The sequence below is a fragment of the Rhopilema esculentum genome, chromosome 5, assembly GCF_057945365.1.
Source record: "Rhopilema esculentum isolate cy_ngs chromosome 5, ASM5794536v1, whole genome shotgun sequence".
NCBI lineage: Eukaryota > Metazoa > Cnidaria > Scyphozoa > Rhizostomeae > Rhizostomatidae > Rhopilema > Rhopilema esculentum.
In genome coordinates this window covers 5,289,883-5,316,078 of record NC_142819.1, presented here as the reverse complement: position 1 = coordinate 5,316,078, position 26,196 = coordinate 5,289,883, and the positions used below count along the sequence as shown (strand labels likewise).

The window sequence follows — 26,196 nt, the reverse complement described above, 5'->3', positions numbered from 1 at the left end:
TACGCTATCCTAAGTATCATTTTGCTCAGGGAATTCACAAAATTTGCATATATCCTCAATATCTGAATACCAAACTGTTCCTTATCGATTCAAAGAATTCAAAATCATTTTTCGCCCTTCAAGTGTACTTAACAAAAAATGGCTCTAGAAAAACAAGTTTTTTGTAACTTTTTGAAGGAAATTTTATTTATAAAAATCTATTTGTGCAAGCAAATGTTAAGACAGCATTCGGAAATAGACTTGGTATGATATTGAATTGATTTTGTTCCTAGTTTCTTGCGTTTCTAAAATATGAGGTTCTTTTGCTGAGAATTTTGTAAAAGATATATTTTTGCCCAAATTGTTAGCTTCCTTTTGGCCAAAGAGAAATCTTTTGGCCAACTGACAACAAAACTGCGGAGGAGAACATCGAAAGGTGTGTATAAAATATAAAGATGGCCTTTAACCTTTTGATATAGGTAGTTGTAAAAAGGTTGTTGAAGAAACCGGTTTTAATTATCTTTTTATCGAGTTTATTTCGTTGCAGTGATAAGAAGTGGATAGGGCACTTTTATAGAAAAACATCGTGATGTTTTTGCGATAGGCAAGTCTCCGGAAACCGTTGTAATTTTGCTGCAAACTGGGCAGAAGCCTAAAGGAAATTTTATTTTAGGCCCCAGCAGAGCAGGTGTATTTACGAGCCGATGGAGGAATTTCAACAAAGCGACAAGGAAATGCCAACTGATGGTGTAATCACTCAAAATTCCAAAGGGAAAAGGCAAGAAATAGATTGGGGAAAGTATGGTTTGTCGGAGAAAAGCTCGTACGAACGGCGACGTTCAACCGGCGGGAATTCTGCCTCTCAGAATGGTGTTACTTCTGAAACATTGCGTCGAGAAGTTAAAGAATTGTTTGAAGAGGAAGGAGAGGTGAGTAGTTCAGCATGAATTCAAGTAAATGGTTTATATTGAGTTATTTGAATGATTTTCCGACCTGCTTTGAGCTAAAGGTTGTCATTGCTTGGGCCCTGATTTGTTTACAACACAAGAAACCCTAACTGCAACAGGAATATAAAACCTAACTTGATAATACATATCGAGTTGATAACATAAAACAGCAAGGAATTGGAGCCTAACCATACATTGATAACAAACATTGATCACAACGTAATTTTATTCAATCTTTGATTCGACATAATTACTGTAGGAACAACAATCATAGGTACACACACAAATTTATCTCATTGCAAACAGAAGCTTTTCTCTTCGTTTTGGTTTCTTTGTAAACATAAAACCTTGTCTTAGCTGCAGACAGCAAGGTATTTGTAATCCATGTTCATACTTTGCACATTTTCGCCTTGTTTTAAAGATAAACCACGTAAAATTTGGCTATTAGCCAGGAATCCCAGATGTTCTTCAGTGCAGGGGGCAAACACAGATATTTGGAATCAGGCAACCTAGAAATGACATTATTTGGATTTTTCTCAACGGTTAGAGGCGAGGGGCTTGTACGTAGCCGTGTCTAGGCCTATCCAGCCGTTCCAAGTACCTTATTCTTATATTTCACTAGATACCTTTCAGCTGAGAGACTTTTTCCCCATAAAATATCCCTGATGCTGCTGCCTAGATTTGCTGTTAAGGTAGTAGTCACCTGTTATTGTTTACGCATGATGCAGAAAATCAATACAGGTTGTTTGTTTTGTTTGTGTGAGAAATTTTCGATTCATGCTGCTTGCAATTTATTGTACCGGCAATTGTTTACCTCAAAAACTCGAATAAGCCTCTCTATTTCGCAAACATTATTTTTCTCTAGAGGCTTACCGTAAATCCTCGAATTGGTCCCCCCCTGAAAAAGCCCTGCCCCCTCGAAAAAGCCCCCCTCGAATAAGCCCCCACCCTAGAACTACAAATTGTCAATAAGCCCCCCCTCGAATAAGCTCCGACTGCTACCGTAAATTCTCAAATGGGACCCCTCAATTTGATGATTTTTGCCATCTGGGGTTGCCTATGGCGTTTTATTGAATTACCACAACAAATTCATGCTTTTGGTAAGAATTTATTAAATGCTCACATAGAAATTCCTACTAAAATAAAAGGTCTTTTAATAATGTCTTCTTAATGTCTACAATAATTTTAAAAGCCCCCCTTCGTATAAGCCCCCCTCGTAAGGCCCCTTCTCGAATAAGCCCCCATCCAAAAATGTAAAATATAAGTATGCCCCCAGGGGGCTAACTCGAGGATTTACGGTATCCTAAGAGGTAGGGGGTGCTTATTCGAAAGTGGGTACTTATTTAGCAACAGCCAAAAATATTACCAGGTCAAATTTTCTTTCTCTAGTTGAGGCTGGCCAGTTTGCCTAAACACACTGATAAATTGGGATGAAACTATTACTTTCCAGGTAATACATCTGCCCATGGGGGTTTATTCGAGAATGAGGGCCTATTCGAGGGGGTACTATTTAAAGTTGGGGGCTTATTCAAGGACTCACGGTACTCTCTTTATTATTATTTTCAAGAAAATTACAAAAGATGATAAAAATACGGCATTGTAATGTACAAAAAACACAATCAGCACTAACAGCACTTTGTCCGTGGCAAGATGAGTTCTTCTATGCAGGTGTGATGAGGAATCCCATATGATGTCATTATTTAAGAATGCAATAATGATTTTGACAAATTTTGCTTTGTCCAGCTCCAACTTATTTCTACCTACGCAAAAGACAGTTTAAATTAGTAAATAATAAAAAAATCGACGCCTATGCCTGACTGATCCCTCTCTCTGGATACCAGACAGGTTTTGCTGATATCAAAAAGAGGTTGATATCGTCAAGGCAATACATGGTCAGACCAAAAAATTTGGTACCAAAAATTTCAGTGGAAAAAAGTCAGCCATATTTTGTTGGTATAAATTTCGCTATAAATTTCGGCGAGAACTTGACAAATTTCGATGGAAAGAGAAAGTTTAGGCGAGTAAAGAAATGGAACACTTTCTGTAAGTTATTTCCAGCCTCAGCATAGAATTATGTGGAATGCAATCAATAAAGTTACAAAAATTGAATGTTTTGATGTCAGCCCAAAAAATGGAACTGAAGAGTAGGCAACAATGTCATAAGCTCATATTTAGAAGAGTTCTTTTTTATTTCATTTTTCATAACCCATGGAGGAAATATAATTGGAAGCGTTGGAAGCGCAATATTTTCTATCGCCAATCGAAAATTCTCATCGATTGTGAGTTTTAAAAATTGAAACAAATTGGAAGAGAAATTATGAACAGCCAGTAGTAACATCAGTTTTCCTGCCCATAGAATACTCTTGGATGTAGAAGGCGAGAGAGAAGAAAGTGAGGGTGAACTGAATATCTTATTACTTGATGATAAAGTAGAATCAGAAACTGAAAACTGATATATTTATTGGATGAAATGTTATACCAAAGAATGACCCAGTTTCGACGATAACACAACTGCTTAGTTTAGCTTGCGATTTATCATATAAAATGAACAAGATTTTATCTTTCCCGAATCAACAACAGTTAATGATGAAGAAATTTTTCAAAGACCAGGCGAACACAAACAATGCATCAAGGAAATAATTTCGATTCTTACGCTACCATTTGAGGGTTATTGTCAAAATTGACTACTGTTGGTGGGGAATTCTTTGACATTTCAGCTTTGGCCCTCTTTGACCCTGACCAAGAGGGAGTCCCTGTTAGGCCATAATGGGAGTACCTCACCCCCACAGTATAAACTTCACACATCTTTGGCTTATAGCTTTGGCATGTTCAAATCCGGTTTTTTAAAAAGCTCATCAGTTAATTTTTATCATTTCTCAAACGGGCTTATGAAGACTTGTACCCTTGATTATTCGCTAAATCTTCTCCTCTACATTTCAAGACATAAAATTTTATGTTATTGACGTCCCTCAATTTTTATAATCCCTGTCATTTTTCACTCTTTGCAAAGGAGGCTTGTTCTCAAAGATAAGTTCTAATCTCGTCATCATCAGATCAATATCGATTTTTAAGACTAAAAAAAGCGTTCAATCTTATAACAAAGAACAATAAAATGAATTAGAAGTTCTTCCGAGTGTATCAATGATTTGTTTAGGCTCGTTCAGCTTGTTTATTAGGCAACACAAATGAAATAACGTAAAACCTTTCTACCCCTCGATCAAAGAAGAATTTCAAAACCCTTCTCTCTTTCTCTACCAAGGTCCCTAGCTAGTAAAAAAGGAAGGCAAGAGACTTGAGAGAAATTATAAGTCAATCACATTATGATGGGATTTTTCCCCGGTGATCAGGGAAAGTGAAATTTTCCAAACTTTGTTTTATCGAGAATGTTGATTTTTCAACGCTTTGGTGGACAAACTGCGATTCAAGATAGTCGGTTGTGAGAACAATATACTACTGCTTAACGTTTCTCTAGAGTCGACGAGCTACCAAAGCAAATGCAACTATGTGGCTAATTGTGGTTCCCTCCTATGACTAATTGGAGAGTGTTGTTGTAGATTTTTAGGACACCTATCCAACCCTATGTAGCAAGTTACTGTAATATAAAGTAATTGACTAATAATTCTGATCAAAACACCTTGATGCCCAATATAGGCAATTGTGAGGTAATTGTTGCTTCTGTGATCAATCTTTAAAATTCAATGTGATGTATACAATACAAAGTTGAACAAAAAGCTTCACCATTTTCGTACAAAGATTGAATTGAGGAACTCAAGAGAGCGTCTGCTATATCTTTAGGCGAAGGATGCAATTTTTGAGATCAAGATCAGTTTTTAGGCAATTTTAGGTTTTTAGGCAATTTTTGAGATCAAGAGTTGTTTTGTGTGTAATACGAAGATCCAACAAGACACTGAATCCAGTTTTAATATTGTATTGACCTTGAAAGCAGGGGTTAGGGCTTAATCCTCATTATAATTACGGAAATGTGCTTAAAACCATGACGTGAACCGTTTTGCTCTTCTCTTCTAGCTTTATCGAGTCCCTCTCCCCCCGTAACGTTTCAGCCTCCTCCATAACATGCTCACCAGTCCCACTATAGACAAGAGTAGAGACAAAATTTGGAAAAGTTATCATTCTGTTAATGGTCTTTTTTATAAGGAAGAATAAATTTTGCTCTTTTTCCGTCTAATGAGCTTTGCATTGTAAACTTTTCGAACTTGAAATTGAATATGTGACTTTTTAGGTACATGCTAAGATTTTTCCTTTCAAGGACCTTCCCCGCGGTTAAACCGCCGTTTTCTTAGACTCTGTTTATTCCTGTTACCCCCGGTTTATGTATTATAACAAATATCTTGCTAAAATTGACACTGAAGGATGAGACCTGTTCATTTTACACTTTTCTTCTCACATTAAAGTATTTTATTGCAACTGTGCCCTCTTTGCAGTTGTTTTTTCACACAATCCTATATTTATGTCTCCAATCTTCCTACCATGAACATTTATCAGGATCCGATCTTTCAATATAACGAAACGAGGGAGGTATCAACATTGCCAATGATAGTTCAGCTTGATATCTCGATTCATGCAGAAGGCTTTGTGTTTTATGTTAATGACACGTTCAGAAGGTTTTGCATGACAATGCCTACAAGGCAGTGTTACTGATAGGGATTAATTATTTATGAAACTCTAAGCAACAAAGAGTTTGTTATTTCATAAGGACAATAAATAATTTAAATACTTTTTGTTATAACATGAGCCCTTTGCCTTGAGTTACCCAGGCGATTTATCAATGTCTCATTTTTCAGCCAGAGCCAGTCGTTGATTGCTATTGTTGGTTCATTGTATTCATTTTGTCCTCATTAGATCATTAGAGCATGGGTATCTTTTCAATCAGATCATTGTGATCTCTCTTGTTGATTTTGTGATGTTGCTCTTTCATATCACCCCCACATCACCCAAATTGCATTTTCTGGATCAAACTTAGAAGTCCATACCGAAAGCTGTTCAATTTTATGCAGGGCCGTCGCTAAACGCTTTCACTAAGGGCGGTGCCAGTCACCAATTTGCCGAAAAAATAGGGCGTGGCCTAAAATATATCAATTTTTAAGTGTGGCATTTTGTTTTTATTTATCGAAGAGTATGTTCTCGTCAGTCATGATCGTTTCGATTTTTGCGTTGTAATTTTACTCTGCCTTAGTATCTGAGAGTATCTTCTTTTATTTTACTCCAGAAGTCAAGTTTTGAGCAATGAGTATCCTCATTTATTCAAATAGTTCAGTACGTTTTAATAGGGCCTTAGTTTGTATGAACAGATCTAACAGAAAGGGACGCCGAAAGGTTTTGGAGGCAAATCCGAAAGACGAGGCCGGAGCGAGCAGCAATTTTTTGCGACCACGCCATTTAGATTATCTTAAAAATGCATTTCAGAATATTTCTTGCAGTCATTTCTTGCAATCGTTTTGAACGTTTTACTTTTCAGACATACTCTGTGCTACATTTCATTAATTCTTAAAATGGAATTCATTACTTTATGAGGCCCCCTAGACCTCGTGGCTCTGGGGCATTTTGTCCCCTTGCCCTGCCCCGCTTCCAGTACCTCCAGAATCAGCGTTCAGACTTGTTAAATAAACTCTGATCTGACCCTACCCCAAACGTTAGATGGAACTTAGGTGGCCTTGGATATGCAGACAGTTGTCTGTTAGGCTCTAGACTCCGGGTATCGACATGGAGTCATTTGAAATTTCTTTTAAAGTAACATTTACCCCTCCGTGATACCCATAGTGCTATCTGTTTCTATTTTGAATTGCTGAGGGCTTTTGGGTGATACTTTTTCGGCTTTATCCTCATGCTATCCCAACTATTTGCTAAAGCTATTGTTTTGGGAACTATGAAAGCAAAACCCAACAAAACTCTACTTTTCGAAAATTTGCCGACAAGAATTTTCTAGGGGGGTGCCGCACCCCCGCACCCCCTTTCCCCCGCTAGCGACCGCCCTGATTTCATGCAGTTTACATAACTCAACAAATGTGTATTGCCGAAATTTCATGCAGTTGCCAAAATTTGGACCACCCATCCCAAGTGGGGCAAAACCCAAAACTGGGGACTGAGTTTATTCTTTGTTTTTCCTAAAAGCAGTAGCTGTTAAATGAAAAATTGCGTCACCGCTACCATTGACTAGCATGGGATTAACCTTGCATTTAATGACGAATCCCCGGAAAGTCAGTTTATCTTTTAGGTTGTATTAATTTAGCTTGAAGTCTGTAATTTTCAATCATGTAATTTTTTTTGTTTGGTAATACAAATATCTGAGTAGGGAATTGACGGGACGATGATTTTCCAAAAAATTCCGATAAAGTAAAACAATTTCTGAAAGTATTGAGCTTTATCCATTTGATGGTTCACAAGGAGGGCTTTTGGAGTCCTTGCAAAATGTAGATAGAGCACTTTGTCTTTTTAACTGGTAGGAGTTATGGAAAAGCTGAATTTACCCGCAGAAATGCCATGTTTGCCAAGACATGCAGAAATTGTGTTCAATTCCAAATTTATCAACTGAGAACAACAACTCTAGTTATCTAACCATTTCAAATAGCAATTATGGCGGTTAGTGGACTCTAGACGACTTGATTGGGAACTCCAAATTGTGTTTGGAGATCGTCCTTGTGTGTATCATTTTGGTCATAGCCTGTAAACTAGACTAGCACTTCAGTGCTAGTATATTTGTATGGACATATATCGTTTAGTAGAATATGACACTCAAAGACTAATGGGCTACCTTCTTCCAACCAAATGACTTTAGTTTGCTATCAGAAATGATTCTTGACTATCTATATTCGAGCCCGAGATCTTCGCTTGAATACACCAATTCGACTCACGGCCTCATTTTGAAAAATTCTTCAAATTCTTTGTACAAAATTTTTGACCTCAGATTCGGATTGAAAGCAACGATTTTAGTCTACTTGTACGTTTACATTATGATATTGCTCATGATATTGATTTTATAACGACATAAAGTTGAAAAATTTTTAAGGGTTTTGACCGTGATTGGCAACTAGGGGGGTAAAGTTTTCCCCCGAAACGATTTTTGCGGTCAAATCCCTTACAAGTTTTCAAACTTCATTTCTCGGTAAAATCTAGAATACAAGCTCAAGCAATATGAAAAATGGTATCCCGCCTAAAATTATGACGATAAACCAAATCTGAGCTTAAAAAAGTCGTATAATTAAGTTTGGAGAAATTTCCAAAATGAGGTCGTAAGTTGAATTGGTGTATATATATTAATTTGTCTATTTTTGCTTCCAGCACCAGGCCCACGAACCATGGTGGAAAACTTCTTTCTTCATAACAAAGACTCTTCTCTTCGGCACCTGGGATGGTAAGTGCTTCTCATCATCTTGTAACCTGGTTTATAATGACTACCATTAAAAAGTTTGAATTAATATCATGCGTAATGAAAATTATAATAAAATAAGTAATGGTAATGAGTAATGATTAATCTAGTAATGATAATGAAAATGAGCGCAGCAGGGGTGCCGTCCAAAAAATTTAGGAAAAGGGGCTGTGTTGTAGGCTTAACAAGGGGGCTGAGCTCTCTCCGAGCCCCCCTTCAACGACACCACTGGAGAGCAGCGCTTAGAGGCGTTCTGAACTGAAACTGTTACTGGACGCACGAGCTTTTGCCACTTGTTTCTTTGAACTCATTACATGCATTGTTTCAATTGATTCAGTTAACTGTTCCACGTTTTCGACAGATGGACTACAATCGTCCACAAAAATTGTGAGACTGCGTTTCCTTTCCACCTCACAATAATGCCAACGTCTGTTTTGCGTATTTTACCCAAAAGAAAACCTGTCGAAACTATTTTGCAAACCATTCGTAATTTTGACTCAAGCTTCAGACAGACCTATTTGTTGCTCTACCCTTCCGCCGTCCCCTTCCTTCCCCCGCCTCCTCCAAGCAATTTTGTTTGTTGGGATTTGGTGAAATAGTTGCAAATTGTGTGTGCAATGATCAAATACAATAACAAGATCTCAACAACATTGCTTGAAGGGGGAGGGGGTCAAATACAATTCTAGTAGATGACTGTCAATAAATTGGTCCTGATTTTGTCACTGGTCTTAATATATTTTGTTAAGGATTGTCGCTTGTTGATGAGTTTAAAATATTCCAAGGCCATGTTTACGAGTAATCCGGCTGTGCTAATGGGAACAACTGGAGGCCTGGACCCCCTTCATTGTTGAAATCGTGGCGCTCATGATTTGTCCAAAACCCAAAAAGACTGGTAGGAGTTGGGTGTAGCATGTGCCCATAAACATTTATTCTCATTAGATTATTACATTTATGTAATTCTGGTTGCTTGCCGTTTTAAATGACAGAAGGGTAGACATATCTCATTTTGGAAATTTTCACTATTACTTCTTAATCACAATTTATTTGATAATACCTAATTTTTGTAAGCCTATCTAAAGATTCAACTCAATCTCAATGATAATCTCAAAGTTTCAGAAGATAGGTACAAAGAAGAGTACGGAATGTAGGTCAAAAAACATTTTGCCTCATCGTGATGCAGCTAAAAAACAGTTCTTTTGACAACCAAAATATTCCAAATAAAAAGCCCTTCTAAATAGCTTACTCTTTCGTGCCCTTTTCCCGATGGGATTGTCAATGTGACCTGTGGATTCGCCTTTACTCGTAATTCAAAAGGACCTTGAACAACGAAAAAGAAAAGTCATACATAGTTTTTTAAATGCACCCATGGCTGTCGCTAGCTATTTCACTCAACGGGGGTCCCCAAGTCCCATTCAGGTAGAAAATGAGCCATCCTTTATTTCCCGTTTTGAAATTTGCCCATCAGCACTCCAAGATGGTAAAAACCTTGTTTTCACAACGGATTTTTTTCAAATGTTGGTCGACTCCCCCCACCCTCATGCGCCTTATAGCGTTAATTTGTATTTTGCAACGGGGTAGTTTTGTAAATTTCGAAACCATCGTGTTATTATGTCCTTTTGGAAAAAGAACAACAGAAATGGTCAGCAAGAAATGTTTATCTCTGTGGCCATTGCCCGATCCTTGGGAAGAAAAACAGAGCAAGTCTTGTTTTTGACCTTCCTCAAGAGCAGATTCGGTGTAACTATGATTATATTATGTTGAATGAAATGTCAAGAAATCGAGTTCTCTCGTCGGTTTTCAAAGAAACTGCTTCATTTATAATTAGTTTTGAATATATCCCGTGGGTGTGTATAGTTGACAGGTGAACAGAACGCTTTTCTTTTGCACTATCTCCGGTGTCACGGTACTCGCTTATAGCTTGGAACGGAAATTTGTTGGTTTAAGTTAAATTTGTTCAAGAAAACTGCAAAAACTGCTTGGCCAGGTGTGCCTAGATCTTCAACAAGAAATATAATGCGCTTTGCTGAATAACCTCTAGATAAAAAGATGAGAATGTATATGAATTGAAATCAATTCTAAAATCAAGACACAAAGTCAAGACATGAAATAAAGACATAGAATAAAGATATGAAGTCAACGCACAAGTCAAGGCATAAGTTAAGATATGAAGTCAACGCACAAGTCAAGGCATAAGTTAAGATATGAAGTCAAGGCACAAGTCAAGGCTTTAATTAAGATATGAAGTCAAGGCATAAGTTAAGATATGAAGTCAAGGCACAAGTCAAGGCTTTAATTAAGATATGAAGTCAAGGCATAAGTCAAAACATTAACAAAGACATAAAACCAAGACATAAAATAGAGACATGAAAGCAAAGAATAAAGTCAAATGACTCATTTTTGCGATGAGTTAGAAGAAAGCCCTTAAGTCCCAAGGAGCCATCTATACGGATATTTTTGTGTGCACAAATTTTTGTTTGGGGCGTCGGCTTTCGTCTGCGAGTATTTCTCGATATGCTATTGGATCTACACTTGTTGTTTTATGAGAAACTAATCTCGATTTCTGGTTTTAGTGCTGAAAGTGTATTAAAGATTTTGTGAGTACACACAAAAACCCAGTAAAACATAAAATGTAATATTTCGTTAAGAGTAAAAATAAACTCTCAAGAATAACATGAAAGATATTATTGCTGTCTGTCTACGTTTGCGCTCGATGTTTTCAAAACGCAAATTCAAAGAAATTGTAGCTAGTTCAAAGAAAATATTAGAAATGCTAAACTTCTGTGTGAATTATCTTATCCATGTATATCTCTAACGAAGCTTGCATCGTAGTAAGACCGCTATTTTTAAACGGTGTTTTAAGGCAGCAATCAGACCTTACTACAATCGACCAGTACCCCAGGAAGCATAGAATTGTTTTAGGTATCATTGTTTCAGAACATTAGGATTAAAAGCTTTGCTCATTATAAAGAAAGGGGTACGAAGCCCCCCTCCCCCTAAAGCAATAGTGGCTACAGACCTGAATTAATTTATTGTATTCAAGACAAAGCGATTGTGAACCTGCCTGTTCCTTATGTCATATACTATATATATATATATATGATAAATACCTTGCAGAAAGTGCCAGAAAAGTACAAGTTTTGAAAATTTGAAAGCTTGTTAGTTTATCGCTTCGTATGCAAGAATAATTCAATTAGGTAAATTACACTGAACAAAGGATGAGTAGTTGCAATGGAGATCTATTTCTTCAAGTTTGTTGGTTCATAGACTACAATTTATAGATGCATACAATTTTGACGATTTGCCTTTGTCTCAGGTGTTTTTACAACATGTCTCATGAACATCGTCGGTGTGGTTATATTTCTCAGGACTGGCTGGATGGTGGTATGTTTTTTTCAAAATTTTGTTCAGAGTACAAGATGTTAGCTAATGACTTTTTTGTAAAGCAAATAATGTTAGAATTTTTATTCTAAACAAGTCCTTTATGCAGTTGCATAGCTAAGGATTAGAAGGAGCATCAGAAGGGGATAATTGGAAGGCAGAATTTTATGTGACCACGCCATTGGGGATTTTGCCACGAATTTATGTGAATACGAATTTTAGAAGGAATATTATGCAATGGCAGGAAATGTTTTGCAGACAGGCAGAAGTCTGAAATTATCTAGACAGCCCTCGGAATATATTCGTCGGATAGTGGTTGTATTAAAATGTAAGCAGAAATTTATATTTTTGTCAACATCCGACGCTTATTCTCTGACGAACGTCATCCGAACAAAACTTCAGTGTGATATATTTCGTTTTTTTGTGTTTTTCAGATTTCGCGATGATAACGAGGACTACTTTTGTATTTCTTGAGTGATTAATCCATATCTCGTTATTTAGATACAGACATACCGTAAAAGCTCTATTACGCCCCCAGAGTGCTTACCGTAAATCCTCGAATTAGCCCCTAAGACATCTTCTAGACAAATATCGACTGTAGCATAAGTAAATATTTACGTGGGCCGTATTTATTCCACCTAATCTTATCATCATCACACCCGTCAAGAGACCCATTCAATTCACATGTTTTCTTTGTTTGAAATCGGGAGCCTATTTTGAATTTTTGCTTGATAAGGGGAGCCTAATCGAGAGGGTGCTCAAGAGAGAGGGGGGCGTAATAGAGCTTTCACGGTATGCAACATAAATATCAACATTTTCCATCTATTTTACGATTCATCATTCAACTTCTTTCACAAAACGATGTCCCTATAGCATGGTGCAGTTAAAAGCCAATTAGATACGTCTCCCCCTTCTCGAGTTTGGTCCCTAGCTCCATCTCTTTTCCTTTAATTTAGCATATAAACGATTCTCTGGTCGTATGTGACAGGGCTGTCACTACTGTCGTTCTACGTGGGGCTCGCCCCCCTCTCCCCACCAAAAAATAAATTACAAAATCCTTTGTTTTTAATGCATAGTATCTTTAATTCGTATAGTTCTCGAACAATGATGCCTCGATAATTGTATCCTTTCTACGACACTGTAGAAGACTGACATAACCCCTTCATTTTGGATATGCTAAGCTAAACTGGCATGCATTGAGAAAAGCAGAATTTGTCCCAGGTCTTAGCACGCTTTTTTTACAAGGAACCTACCTCAAGGTCTAGTTCCAAATGTTCCTTATTCGTAGACCTCAAATCATCAAATTGTAGTATCAAAAGTTCCTTAATAGTTCCTTAATTTTCACTGCACATCAAGTGCCATAAAAATTTTGCCTTTACTTGTGGCTAGAACTCAGGAGCAAAAACACAAAGAAGGCTATGCATAGTGAAAATCTCACTTTCGGTGTTTTGACTACAATAAGCCTTAACACTTAATAGAGAGTGGTGCGAGACAGCATATGCTGGAACTACTCAATAAAGCAAATGAATGAAACCGCCTTTTTAGTTCTTGATGCTTGCAGTTATGAAAATTTGTCAAATTGAAAAGTTCCTTAGGGATTTTGTTTTTAGTAGTATAAGTTCTTTAAATATTTTGGCCTTCTACATGTAGGTTCCTTATAAAGTGGTTGCTTACAAAAAAACGTGTAGCTAGTTTAGTTAACGGATCTGTAGCTTCATTTCATGCCCATCAGACGATACTGTGTCTATTTCTAAATGTTCCTTTTATCTCTCTAGGGCTACGCTGGCATAGGCCTGTCGCTACTCATAGTTGTTATTTCCCTTTCGATTGCTCTTGCCACCGTCATGTCTGCAGTTGGTATCTGTGATCGATGTGATGTCTCCCACGGTGGAGTCTACTTTATCGTATCACATGTCCTTGGCGGAAAAATTGGAGGGTCTGTTGGCCTTCTTTATTGTCTCGGAAATGTACGTTCACGATGATCCTTTTTGTTCTGAATCAACCACCTTTTGTCTTGAATAACTACTTATAATTCTTTCAAATATGACCTTTACTGCTTCCATCAATACTTTGCAGTATTTTCCACTACTTTCCATTGAAGTAAGAATGTTAGTTTTGTTATGTTTACTACAATTTATTTCGGGGGCATTTATCATTTAGGGCAGCTGTTATGCAAATACATTTTACTGACCTTTGTGAATAGTCAATAGTGGAAGGAAAATAGTGGAAGGAAAGTTAAACGGGATCTGTGGCTATTCAATCAAAAAGATATCTTCAATATTTCAATCCCTTCCTTCTTTGGATTGCTAATGTGCTGGTTTTCAGTAAACATATTCATAATTTTTGAATCAGCTCAGTCTACCAGAACCATTTGCACTTGTTGATTGTTTCATTGTGCCAATTTAGGCCCGTTTACCAAAGTTAGCAAAGCACAAACGGTACGCTGATATCTTACAAATCTTTAATCAAAATGCAATACTCGAAGAAGCAACTGAAAGATTTGACAAGTAAACTGGAAAATCGTTCGTCTTGGCACTGGGAAACGCACCGTGAATTTCAACTGGGCATCCATAAATATATCTGCAGGCTCTCGTTCTTTCCCGTCCCCTCAATTTCCTTTCTTGAGAATGTATCATCAAACCTATTCTTGCTAGGCGTATTTGCTACCTATTGCAAAGCTGAGGTTCTATATTTCAATCAAAATAATTGAGCATGTATATTGGTTTTTAACAAGTGGTATTTTGATTTTAGGCCGTTGCCACAGCTATGTATTGTATTGGGTTCGCAGAATCTTTATCTAGTCTCGTTGGCTGGAATAACACTTGGGCAATCAGAAGCATCGGTCTTGTAGTCTTGCTAGCACTTCTAGCTATTGCCATATCTGGCGTCAAATGGGTGATAAGGTTCCAGCTGGTTCTGGTCTTGATTTTAGCTGTGGCTGTTATGGACTTTGTCATAGGTACCTTGGTACACGACGATCCAGGTACGTGGCTGGTTTAATTTCCAGCGTCATTTTCTATTTTGATTCTTTGGCAGTAATGTGTTATCACAAAAACAAACGTGGCAATCTGCAGACTAAGTATGAGAATCTGAAGACTCTGGAAGATTACAAAAAGGATCTATTGGTTTCAAAACTATAAGTAGCATTCAAAATTATATAGGAACAGTAAATAAACTCCATTTGGCCTATACCTCTATGGGAAAATGAGCTTCTCAACCATCTAGCCATTGGCCACCTACTGCTCTTTGGCATTATCATTTGCAGAGCGACAGCCTTGATAAACGTTTCATTTAACATATTTTTCCCGCGGTGATATTGCTTAGTAAATTATCAAAACCTATTTGTTTATTTTTGTTCCTCTATTTCTGTATCATTTGCAATGTCACTTGGGTTCCTCTGCAACACTGGTGAACTGCCACCTTTTTTAAAGAACACAATGATAGCAACTTTGCTGTGGAAATTACGAGTTAAGACATTTGTAAGATTTCAGGAACCGTTCGGTATTTTTTTGGCACAAATCTCTCTTAGAATCACAAGGAAGCTCCTTCACGATCTAGCATTATGATTCACAATCCTTGTGGAATATTTGACTTGTTTTCCCAATCAAAATATTTGGTCGGAAGTAGCAAAAGTTTACGTGCAACCTTCACAATGCTGACCTGAAGTTACCTAAATAAATAACATAGATTCTGCTAAAGCTTCAATTTTTCTAGTTTTTACCTCTTGTTGGCCCGTCATGCTTTTCTGTTCTCATTATCTGTTTTTATTTTTGTTGATTAATGAATTTAACTACATCCATAGACAAATATTGTTAAATTATTGAGCCTAGGCCTCCTGGGAAAAGGCTCTTTTTTAAAACCAAATCCTTACACGATAAGAATTGAGAAGTAAAAGTTGCTCTTGTAAGTCTTTGTTTGTTCGAAATATTTTATTTGTATGCGAAAATGTTCGATTTTTTCTTGTAGTTGACGGCTTTACTGGGTTTAGCCATGAGAATTTCAAGCAAAACTCGAAGCCAATGTTCACGGGGACGGTGCATTTTTTCACTGTGTTCGGTGTCTTCTTCCCAGCCGCCTGCGGGGTGATGTCTGGAGTGAACATGAGCGGTGACTTGAAAGATCCTGGCAAAAGTATTCCCATAGGGTCAGCAGCTGCACTTGGCGTCACGTAAGTGGTTAAATTTCGTTTAAAGAGAGTAATTCGTTTTTGTCTCAAGTAATTGCTGTGTTTTGTACGCAATGCTACGTCTACCTTAGTCTTAAACCGTAATCAAACTAAGGTTAATGGGAAAAGAGTTTTTCATGATAAGAAATTACTTTCTAAGGTTATGTTAGAAATTGTAACATGGCTTTGCAAATTGTTTCATTTTGCAGTGGCTAAGGCATTGACCAGTCCTCGTCCTTAAAAGGCATTTCCTAGTTTAGTATCCCAGGTTTCGCTTCTCAAAAATTTAGTATCTGAGTTTGATGTTGTCTTTTCTTTATTCCACAACGCGATAGTCTTATTGATTTTCATTTCAGCGGTGGATTTTATGTGATTTTCATATTTCTTCTTGGAGCAACCTGTACTCGCGGAGCTTTGAGGGCGGATAGTATGATTATGCAAAAGGTAGATTCTAAACCTTGTTTTCCCTAATACAGTATATCTATTCACATTAACAGTCGCTATGTTTCTGGTAGTACAAACCCCCTTCCTTATATATTGAATACGTTTCTGGCTATTGAATAGGCTCAGAAATATTTATAGATCTCACAACAGCTGCAACATTGTTTTTATTTTGATAAGCAGCTTCAGAGACAACCTCACCAAAAGTAACTCATAAATTGGTGCGTCACCGAGATCTCTTTTCTTGTGATGACTTGTTTCCAGTTTTTTTTGTCAGTTTATACTGAAAATTACTGTCACAAAGTGCTCGATACCATATAGGCAGAGCCGTTCACGAGCAGAGCAGAGCTGTTTCAACAGTTGCCTGATGATGGCATTAAGCGTGAAACTCGGAGTAGCAACTTAGAATCGTCCTGTTCTATACAGTTTTTATAATGAAAATACCCAAAATATTTGTTTTGAAGCCCTGAAAACAAACGTTGTGTATTTCTGAGCTTCTGCTTGCTTGACTGTAAATACAAAATGTTAGCAGCCGGATCTATTCATTAATTCTAGAACATCATCATCGTCTTTACCATCATCGTAACCATCACCATCATTATTGTCATTGTCAATGGTGTGCATCCCAAAGTAAATAGACTGTTTTGTTTCAGGCCTAGTAATTTCAAAGAGTCAAATTATACATAAAATTACATGCTGTTCTTATTGCGTTCTAGATATCCGTGATTGGTTTCCTATTCTTGCTTGGGCTGTATGTATCCTCACTCTCATCAATATTAGGAGGAGTTGTTGGGCCCCCACGAGTATTGCAAACGATTGCTGAAGATAATATTTTACCAATCCTTAAGCCATTCTCAAAGGTAGGTGATAAGGAAGTCTCATCGTGTCACCTACGGATATGAAATGTAAATTGAATAATGAAGTGTTTTCTGAGTTTTATAAACATTTTTTGAAAAGCATTACTTGGGAACTCTTTCTTATCAGATTTAAAACAAGCAGTACCATGAAACTGGAACCTTTGTGCCATCCTTTGTGGAAAACTGTTCTTGATCAATGAGGGACGAGGATTGAATTATGATTGGATGATACACACCTGCGTCTCAAAGAATTGGACCGAAAGTAGTTATTGCTTACCAGATGGCATTTAAGCTTCTCCATTAGCAAACAATATGAAATCAATACTGTATGGTATACACATAACGATGTTGACCGAAGGAAGAAGCTTCCCGCATCGCGAATAATTAGGCCGAAAGTAGTTATTGCTTACCAGATGGCATTTAAGCTTCTCCATTAGCAAAAAATATGAAATTAATACGGTATGGTAAATTTTCCTCTAACTCTTTACAGCGTGGGTCGAACAATGAGCCGCAGAATGCAACATTCTTGCTAGCCTTTGTCGTTATTCTGTTCATCTTGATTGGAAAATTGAACACACTGGCCACCATTGCAACAATGCCATTTCTGTTGACGTACATTGCCATAAACTATTCATATTTTGCACTCTCGATGAGCTACGATCTAAAGAAGCAAGAAAAGCGTAAACAGCAGGAAAGTGAAATTAAGGAGCAAAATTTACCCACTTATTTAGCAAGCAAAGATAAATCAAAGCCTTCATCGTCAGCAACCGAAAACAAGTTAAGCTCACAGCCAGTCGAGAAGACGCCGTTAATTGCAGATTGTGAGTCGTATGGAAGCAGAGAAGAAGATCTTGAAGCTGCCTCTCAACCTTTTCAAGTAATTATTGAAATAAACGAGTTTTTTCCTTAGCATTTTACAAAGTAAATATTTGCAAAATATTTTCTTAGCCAAGCACAAAACGTCAAAGGAAACCTTTATTATGGTAATAAGAAATACTCAAATGGCGCTGTAAATTATTATAGGACTGAATTTAGAAAGCATGCAAGCAAGGCTCTTATTATTTCAAAGGGTTGGCGTCACACCTTTTTTCCATGTAACTATTTTCTTCATTCCTTTGCAAACATTCCATTTTCTTCATTTCATGTATGATACCTATGTTGCAGAAGCAGAGCAATGAAAATGGAGTTCACAACACAGTCTCTGAAGACCGTAGAGATAGTATTGAAATTCGCGATGCTTCATCTTTGGAAATGAACGGAAATGATAAATCTGGCAGCAAACAAAATCTGTCTGAAACTGTATCACCCGATGGTTCGTATACTTTGTCTTGGCGACGTTTGATCTGTTGTTGAAATGTCCATAACCAATAAAAGGCACGAAATGCCAATTATTCGTAGACTTTAAGGACATATTTTATTGACAAATTGTGGAGGATTTAGGGAAAATTTATGAACAAATTGTGAAGAATTTAGGGACAATTTATTGATGATCAGTGGGCAAAAAAGTTGCACGAGCTAATGGTTAAAACTAAAATTTCGACCGTCTGTCTATAGGCTGCCTAAAATAAACAGAAGCATGTTGGGGTGTGTTGTGAATAAACCACAAGATAAAGTTGAAGTAATTATGTTTTGACATTACAGTATGGGACTCATTCTCGATTCTAGGATACAGAGGTATTGAAGAGCCACAGCTAGAGTTTGTCAAAAACAAAGAGCCAGATGCTTTGTATTCGAAGTTATGCAATAGATGGGTATCCCTATTGACGGTAAGCACCATGTGCATTTCGATATCTTAAAATGTGTGTTTTGCTTAACCACCCTTTCAGTTCTCGGCCCTTTGTATTCTGACTGAACGTTTTTTGGGACAAGTCTGAAAGTATTACTGTGTCATGTGTGACCAGTAAAACTATATGAATCCGCCCTTGATGATATGAGTAGCAAGTATGGCTTGTGGTTGTCGGGTTAAAATTCAAAACGTCCATTGTATTATCAAGATAACTTACCAAGGTGCCTCCCTCAGCTGTACTGATTGCTAGAATCTGATAAATAAATGTAACTTGGTGAATCTATGCCTTGTCATGCTAAAAAAAATTTTCTTTCCAGCACATTTTCCCTTTAGTTTGTTGAATGAATCTAACTGGTAGATTATTATAAATATCAATTGAAACAGTGCAATATAGACAATACCCTAGCGGAGTTTGGCCTGATTAAGCCTTTAAATAGACCGATTATTGACAAAAAACTAAACACAGTTTCGTGGAGACTTTCTCTTAGGCATGGGTTGTATTTTCTTTAATTGAATCAACAAATAGCATCATGTTTTAAGTGTTTTGTTTTGTGACAACATGTAGAATATAGAATATATATTAGCATAAAACGAAGCTGATTTAAAGCTTTTCTTTGACTTTATTTGCAGAGTGGCATCAGCTTTGCACTTATGTTCTGCATCAGCTGGACATACTCATTAGCAAGCATTTCAATTTTTCTGCTTCTATATATATTCATAAGCCAATCAAATCCTGGATTGTCACGAGGAGTTGCCTATGAATTCAGTATTTCAAAATGGGTCAAAACCTTTGGCCGGCTAAAAAGGTAACTGCACTCAATCATTTATTTGTTATTTGTGATTTTAATATAATATAATATAATATAATATAATATAATATAATATAATATAATATAATATAATATAATATAATATAATATAATATAATATAATATAATATAATATAATATAATATAATATAATATAATATAATATAATATAATATAATATAATATAATATAATATAATATAATATAATATAATATAATATAATATAATATAATATAATAAAATATTATATCATATCATATCATATCATATCATATCATATCATATCATATCATATCATATCATATCATATCATACCATGTCATATCATATCATATCATGTCATATCATATCATGTCATATCATATCATATCATATCATATCATATCATATCATATCATATCATATCATATCATATCATATCATATCATATCATATCATATCATATCATATCATATCATATCATATCATATCATATCATATCATATCATATCATATCATTCATATATAATATCATATGTCTCCGTTTTTCCTCTTTTTCCTTTTCTCTTTTTCTTTTATGCCTCTCAAATTCTTGCATGTCTTTCCTTTCCCGCGTTTCACATTACCATGTTGGTGTTCATTCATTTGTCGTCCTCCCAAGCGATTGACTGCATATATAGATGTGAAACAATGTTCTTGTTTTTAGCGATGACAAAAATGAGAGACAAATAGTTGTACACAGGGGTTATGTGCCATATGGAATATCAATGTACCAAATGACCCAAGACAATTCCGATTATGCTCTTAGAGACAGGAAACATCATTCCTCGGTCATAACAAAGCCTGTACCGTATGATTAATAGTTGATTAAATCAAAAATAATTTATTCAAGACCCTGTGCTAGCAATAATGCAACCCGATAAAGAGAATTGATAAAGAGATTCACTGATGCACGTCATATGAGTATGCAGCAGCCCAAATGACGTAAAAGCCAAAATTAATTTCAATCCTCAATATTTTGTTGTTGCATGTAATTGTTAAGGCATGTGTTGGCAAGGGTCTTTAATCGTTTGATGTCTGTCTTGTGTTGTTGTGTTGCTTCGTCTGTTCGAATAATTTATAATGGTTCAGTTTGCAAGTACCATGGGTCATAGACGCAAATAGCTATTTTGCGGCTCTTTTAGTAATAATGTTTGGTGTTAGTTTTTACATGTAAAACAGACCTGTCAATTTGCGAATCTGAAAACGTCGAACCAAGCATAATAGCTTGGTATTTTGGTCGGAGATGGGAAAATTCCAACTTTGTTAACATCAACCTTTTCTTTTCTTTTGATTTGGTCAGGCACTTATGAGCATTTGCATAAAATTTTGAAAGCATCTCAAGAGACAATACAATCTATTTTGCTAAATTGCAGTAGATGGTGATAGGCAAGAACTTATATGGAAGAAGAAACATTTGCTCCCTTAAAGATCAGATGAAGCTATTTAGGTGTTTATTGTTCTTTATTTATTTATTTATACAATTGTTAGTCCAGACTACTTTGCCATCCATCTGTATACATTTACAGCGTACCCCTTTCATTTCTAAATATGCCTTTTGCATAGGTTCTTCCTATTTGCCCATCTTTGATTTCACTACATAATAAGAATTTGTATCCTCACCTAAATAAAGGCAAGTTGATTTTCTTTCATAAATCCAGTTATCACCCCAAGGTCTATTGTTCGATTCAGCAATTTTTCTTCCATGTTCTTGCGAACACAGAGCACTTTGATGCAGTTAAGTGCTTTAAAATGAAGTTTCTGGTTGGTAAAATGGTTTGGCTTAGAGTAAATTGCTGAATGACGACAAATAATTTCATTAAAATTCAATACTATTCACTGGTAAGGCTAATAAATTAGTTTTACTATTGACCGAAACAAAAGGCAACTCTACACAGATTACTCTGGGGAACAGAGAGGTTTGTCTGAGAGAACAAGATCAGGGGCGGATACAGAATAAAAGTTGACGGTCGCACATAAACACTACCCAGCAGGCGGTAGATACTCCCTCGTGGTCAAGGGTAGAGCCATGATTAGATTGGCTAAAAATGCTATCAAAATGGTGTAATCGTGTTTTTTACTACGTTTTTTGACATATTACTAAGGGCACGTTTGCCCCCTCCCTTGCCCCTCCTAGCAAAGGGCAGGAGGGGCGCTTGCCCCCCCGCGCCCCCCTTCTCCGGCGTCCCTGGAAATTTTTTTTGAAAGCTGCCTCTAGATAAGCTTAAAACTACTCTAAATCTTTACAACTCATCAAACGTTGCCAATTCAAGTAGGGCCTATCTTTGGAAAGTATGAATTTAAATAAAAAGCAACCAACTGAACTTAAGGAAAACTGGAACACAACGTAACTTTATAGGAACAGACCTAAGCGGTGGAATACGCACTTCTACATATCGAAAATTCAAGTCCAAGAATCAAAATTGTTTCACAGAGCAATTCTACTCTTCGGGAACTTAGCCTTAAATCTGTCTACTACTGAGTCCAAGTCAAGAGCACTTCCACGGGCACGATGAATACCTAGCATCATCAGACTGTCTAGACGCTCGTCCTTCATAAGTGAGCGCAGATCACTCTTGATGAGGCGCATAGAGCTGAAGCTGCGTTCACATTCGGCTGAAGAGACTGGCAAAGTGCATGCGATGGATACAAGCCGGTGCAGCTCAAAGAAAGCTTCATTTAGCTTTTCCAAGTGTGCCTCTAGTTGCAGAAGTGTGCTTGGGCGGTGTTTTTCTTCTTTTCTTGAGAGCATATATTTAAATGTGGCAATTTCACTGCGTAGTGCACCAATTTCAGACTGAAAAAGCTCAGCAAAATTGACAAGAGTTGTTGGGTCCAAGTAGCTTTTCGACTTGGGGGCCAATGCAGTTATGCCTTTCATGATCTTTATGTTTTTTTCGTCAAACCGCTTGCAAAGTTCTGCAGTTGTTCTGTTTAGTATTTCTTTGACATTTTGTACGTAGCCATCAAACCCGCTTGCTACTTGAGGCTCTGAAGATGCTTCCACAACAAACTCTCGAAGAGAAGCAGGCGTTGCCCTCTTTCTTGGTGGTCTTTTTTCTTCCGGCAATTCCAAGCGATCCGCTGCTTCTTCGGCAGTATCCCAGAACTCTTGAATCTTATCCCTGCTTTGACAGTCATCCAGTTCATCTTTCAATGTTGCAATGAGATCAATGGCTTGACTCAAATCATTGGAGGGTTTCTGCAACATGTCAGACGCAAATTTGGCTTTGTTCAAGACGTGTCGGATGGCAAACAGGTATCTCACAAATTTCCTGTCAATCTGCAGAAGATAACCAGTAGCTTCTGTTCTGCGACCGGGGTTCGTATCTGTGTCAATCACATCCTGCAGGACTTCCACCAAGATATCCAACCGCTCCCAGAAAACATTGAATTGCTTCGCCTGGCAAGACCATCTCGTGTCAGAAACTTTTCCAATTTCCATCACATGAACCTTGTGATCCTCTTGGACCTTTACCCATCGTACATGAACGGTGCTGCTGCTCAGAAAAGAATGCAGGCTTCTGAATAGCGATATCATGTCTGCCACACAACTGATTGATTTCACAACATCGACGATCACAAGGTTCAATCGATGACAAAAGCAATGGACGTAGTAAGCCATTTCAGCACCGGTTTTCAGAGGAAGTTTCCTTTGAACGCCATTCAGGTGACCAGAAACAACAGAAGCTCCATCGTAGCCTTGCCCCACGCATGCTTTCATGTTGGCTTCGATGCGTTGCAATCGTTCAATTATTGTGTCTGAAAGACCATCTGCATCTAAACTTTGCGCCTCAGCAATGCCAATAAATTCCTCATGTATGGCATTCTCGTAGCAGTAACGGACTGCAACAACAAGCTGCTCTTTTTTGCTTCTATCTTTAGACTCATCTGAAAGGACGGTAAAATACTGAGCCTTATTGAGCTCACTTTTTATTTGCTCAAGAACCATGTCTTTCATAATGTCTAAGATGGCATTCTGTACGCTGTGGTGAGTATACTTTGCATTTTTCGGGCCAGTGCGGATTTTGTCAGCAACAACTGGGTCATGCCTTGCAAGAAGACCAAGTATCGCAAGAAAATTACCACAAGAAGGTCCATAGTCTAGAGCTTCTTTATTTATATCGGCAACACGAAATGAACCTCCAGTCTCACGTTGGGCAATCTTCCGCTGAGCAGTGAGAAGCAGGACTTCGCAAATCACTCGCATGTAATGCCTGTTGTCTTTAACCAGTTTCGAATAAGCGGCATCATGAAGTGTGGCAATGGTCTGAAAATTTCCAGACTTAACGTTTTCATAGTGCGCTTTAGCAGCTACACTTTGGGCATGAAGATGGCTGGTTTGATGTTGCAAGAGTTTGTTATCATTCACTTTGGTGCCATAGCATCTTTTCCAATTGCGCAAGCCTTGACTAACAAACGCTGGATCCTTCCGATTCTCTGAAAAATTACGACAGTGGAAACAGAAGATGGCATCCTCCATTTGCGAATACTCAATCCAGGGATACTTTTCATACAGCAAAGGTGTGAATGCGCGATGCTGATTGCCAATCAAATGTGTAGGGAAGGAAATATTACGAGGCTGCACAGGTCCGCCGTCTTTGGTTGAGGATATGTCCTTGGGGCCAGCGACGGATAGTGTAAGTTGCGGTCCTCTCGAATCTCCTTGAAGTGCTAAAACGAAAAAAATTATCCATCACACTTTGCAAACTTTTTTCCTGTTAAGTTCTTGGCAGTGCCCTATTTTATATCTGAGAAGTGCCTCTTTTCATTGTTTTAGACTTTTCTTTGAGCTTTAGTGCGAAAGAGGCTATGGGAGCCAAAGTGGCTGCTTATATGCAAAACTTTTCCGGGCGAGCATGCCCCCGTGCCCTTCTAGCAGGGTTTGCCTTCGTCTTAATTACATACCAAGGTGCCCTTTTTTCACGCGCCCTTCCACTTTTTAGTACCCCCCTACGCCGCTGGTTAATGGAGAGTTACGATTATATCTGATAGCTAGTTAGTATACCTTCGGCTGATAATCCTGCAGGATCAACTTCATCTTCCAACTCGAGTTCCAACTGTTCCAAATTTTCCTCGATATCCTCGTTGCTGTCGCTTTCATTTGCTGCTTCCACAATGTCCGACATCGACTGTTCGGCTTCCGAAATGGTGACGTAGTTGTCAGCATCTACATTCGTGACTTCGGGGTCCAAGCTAGAAGTTGTACCTGGAAGTTTAAACAAATGATTTACTACCCTGTTTTACATGTGTGAAAAAGATTATAATATCTCCTGGGAGATGGACAAAAAGGCATTTTTACTAATCAATCTTTTGTGACTCTTAATATCAAAATCATCCAAAAAATTATTTTTATTTGTAAATAAAACGAAGAAATTTATACGTCTAACAAGGTTTATTCCTCATCCAGTCATAGCCAGGTATATTTGTTTAAATATGTCGCAGTCGCAGTGAAATCCCATATTATATAGGTCCGAAAATAAGAAACTTTTAATTTCTGGAGAGCTAGGTTTCCTATAAAAATACACGTTTTTTTCTTAATAAGGAACTTGTTTATAAAAAAAACTAGAAGGATTTATCGTAAATAGTAATAGATGGTTTCCCTTAAAAATAGTAAAAAATAAGAAATTTGGAAACTATTAGTACTCTGGGCTTGAGTCAAGTTTCTTATAAATAAAAAAACGTGTACGTAGAAGCAAAACACTACAAATATGTATGGTTGGGATGGGGTAAAATGGCTTAGCTACTACGTAAATGAGTTTGATTGTTTTTATGGCTGAAGCCCTTTGCTAAGTGTTTTTCCTCGTATTAAAAGGACTTAAATATTAAAACGTATAACATACCACGTTCGATTTGCTCTTCGTCTTGAATTTTCGAAATTTCAACTTCTTGTTCTTCGGGGTCTTCTGTTGTTCTTTCAGTTTCAAAATCATTAACCTTTCGTTTCTTTGGAAAAGTACCGCCTTTTGATTGAAAAAATGTTTTTATTTTTCTCTGCTGCGAGTCCGTTTCAACTATTGCCGTCGTAGGAGCAGTCCTTCCCATTGCAGCCAAATCTTTGTGCTTGGACTTCGTGTGGCGGGCAGCGTAATCATTGTTAAATACGTCATTACATATACTACATCTAACACTGAAACGGGTAACATTTGTTGCCATATCGCTATCGCACAAAAATATTCCGATGTTGTAGGTTGGTTATAGCAAGCAAGATTTGGACGAACTGCACTATCCATAACATAAGATCAAATTTAACAGCATGCGGAAAACACCTGGTACTGAACATCTAAACAACCAATTCAAACTTCTTATAACAGATTATTATTTACCATGAAATTGATGTGTCGATGAGTTGTTTTGGGATGAGCTTCCTGAATTCTGATAACAGTCCTTTTAGAAATTTCTATTTCCGCCAAAACTTAAAAAATTCGCTC

The 26,196-nt window shown here is 37.3% G+C and overlaps 2 protein-coding genes across 2 annotated transcripts; one reads left to right on the top strand and one right to left on the bottom strand.

Annotated features, from left to right (window-relative positions):
- Positions 1–408: 408 nt before the first annotated feature.
- LOC135689591 (solute carrier family 12 member 8) lies at positions 409–23,500 on the top strand. Its single transcript, XM_065206874.2, has 13 exons — positions 409–908; positions 8,223–8,295; positions 11,624–11,691; positions 13,464–13,655; positions 14,440–14,671; positions 15,655–15,856; positions 16,210–16,297; positions 17,011–17,154; positions 17,642–18,028; positions 18,316–18,463; positions 18,817–18,917; positions 19,568–19,743; positions 20,433–23,500. Exons 1-13 carry the CDS (start codon positions 684–686, stop codon positions 20,584–20,586), a joined length of 2,190 nt encoding a protein of 729 aa, XP_065062946.2. The 5' UTR covers positions 409–683; the 3' UTR covers positions 20,587–23,500.
- LOC135681659 (zinc finger MYM-type protein 1-like) lies at positions 22,194–25,921 on the bottom strand. Its single transcript, XM_089116233.1, has 3 exons — positions 25,609–25,921; positions 24,774–24,974; positions 22,194–24,439 (listed from the first exon to the last, which is right to left on the bottom strand). The coding sequence occupies exons 1-3, from the start codon at positions 25,919–25,921 to the stop codon at positions 22,194–22,196; spliced, it is 2,760 nt and encodes a 919-aa protein (XP_088972359.1).
- Positions 25,922–26,196: the final 275 nt, after the last annotated feature.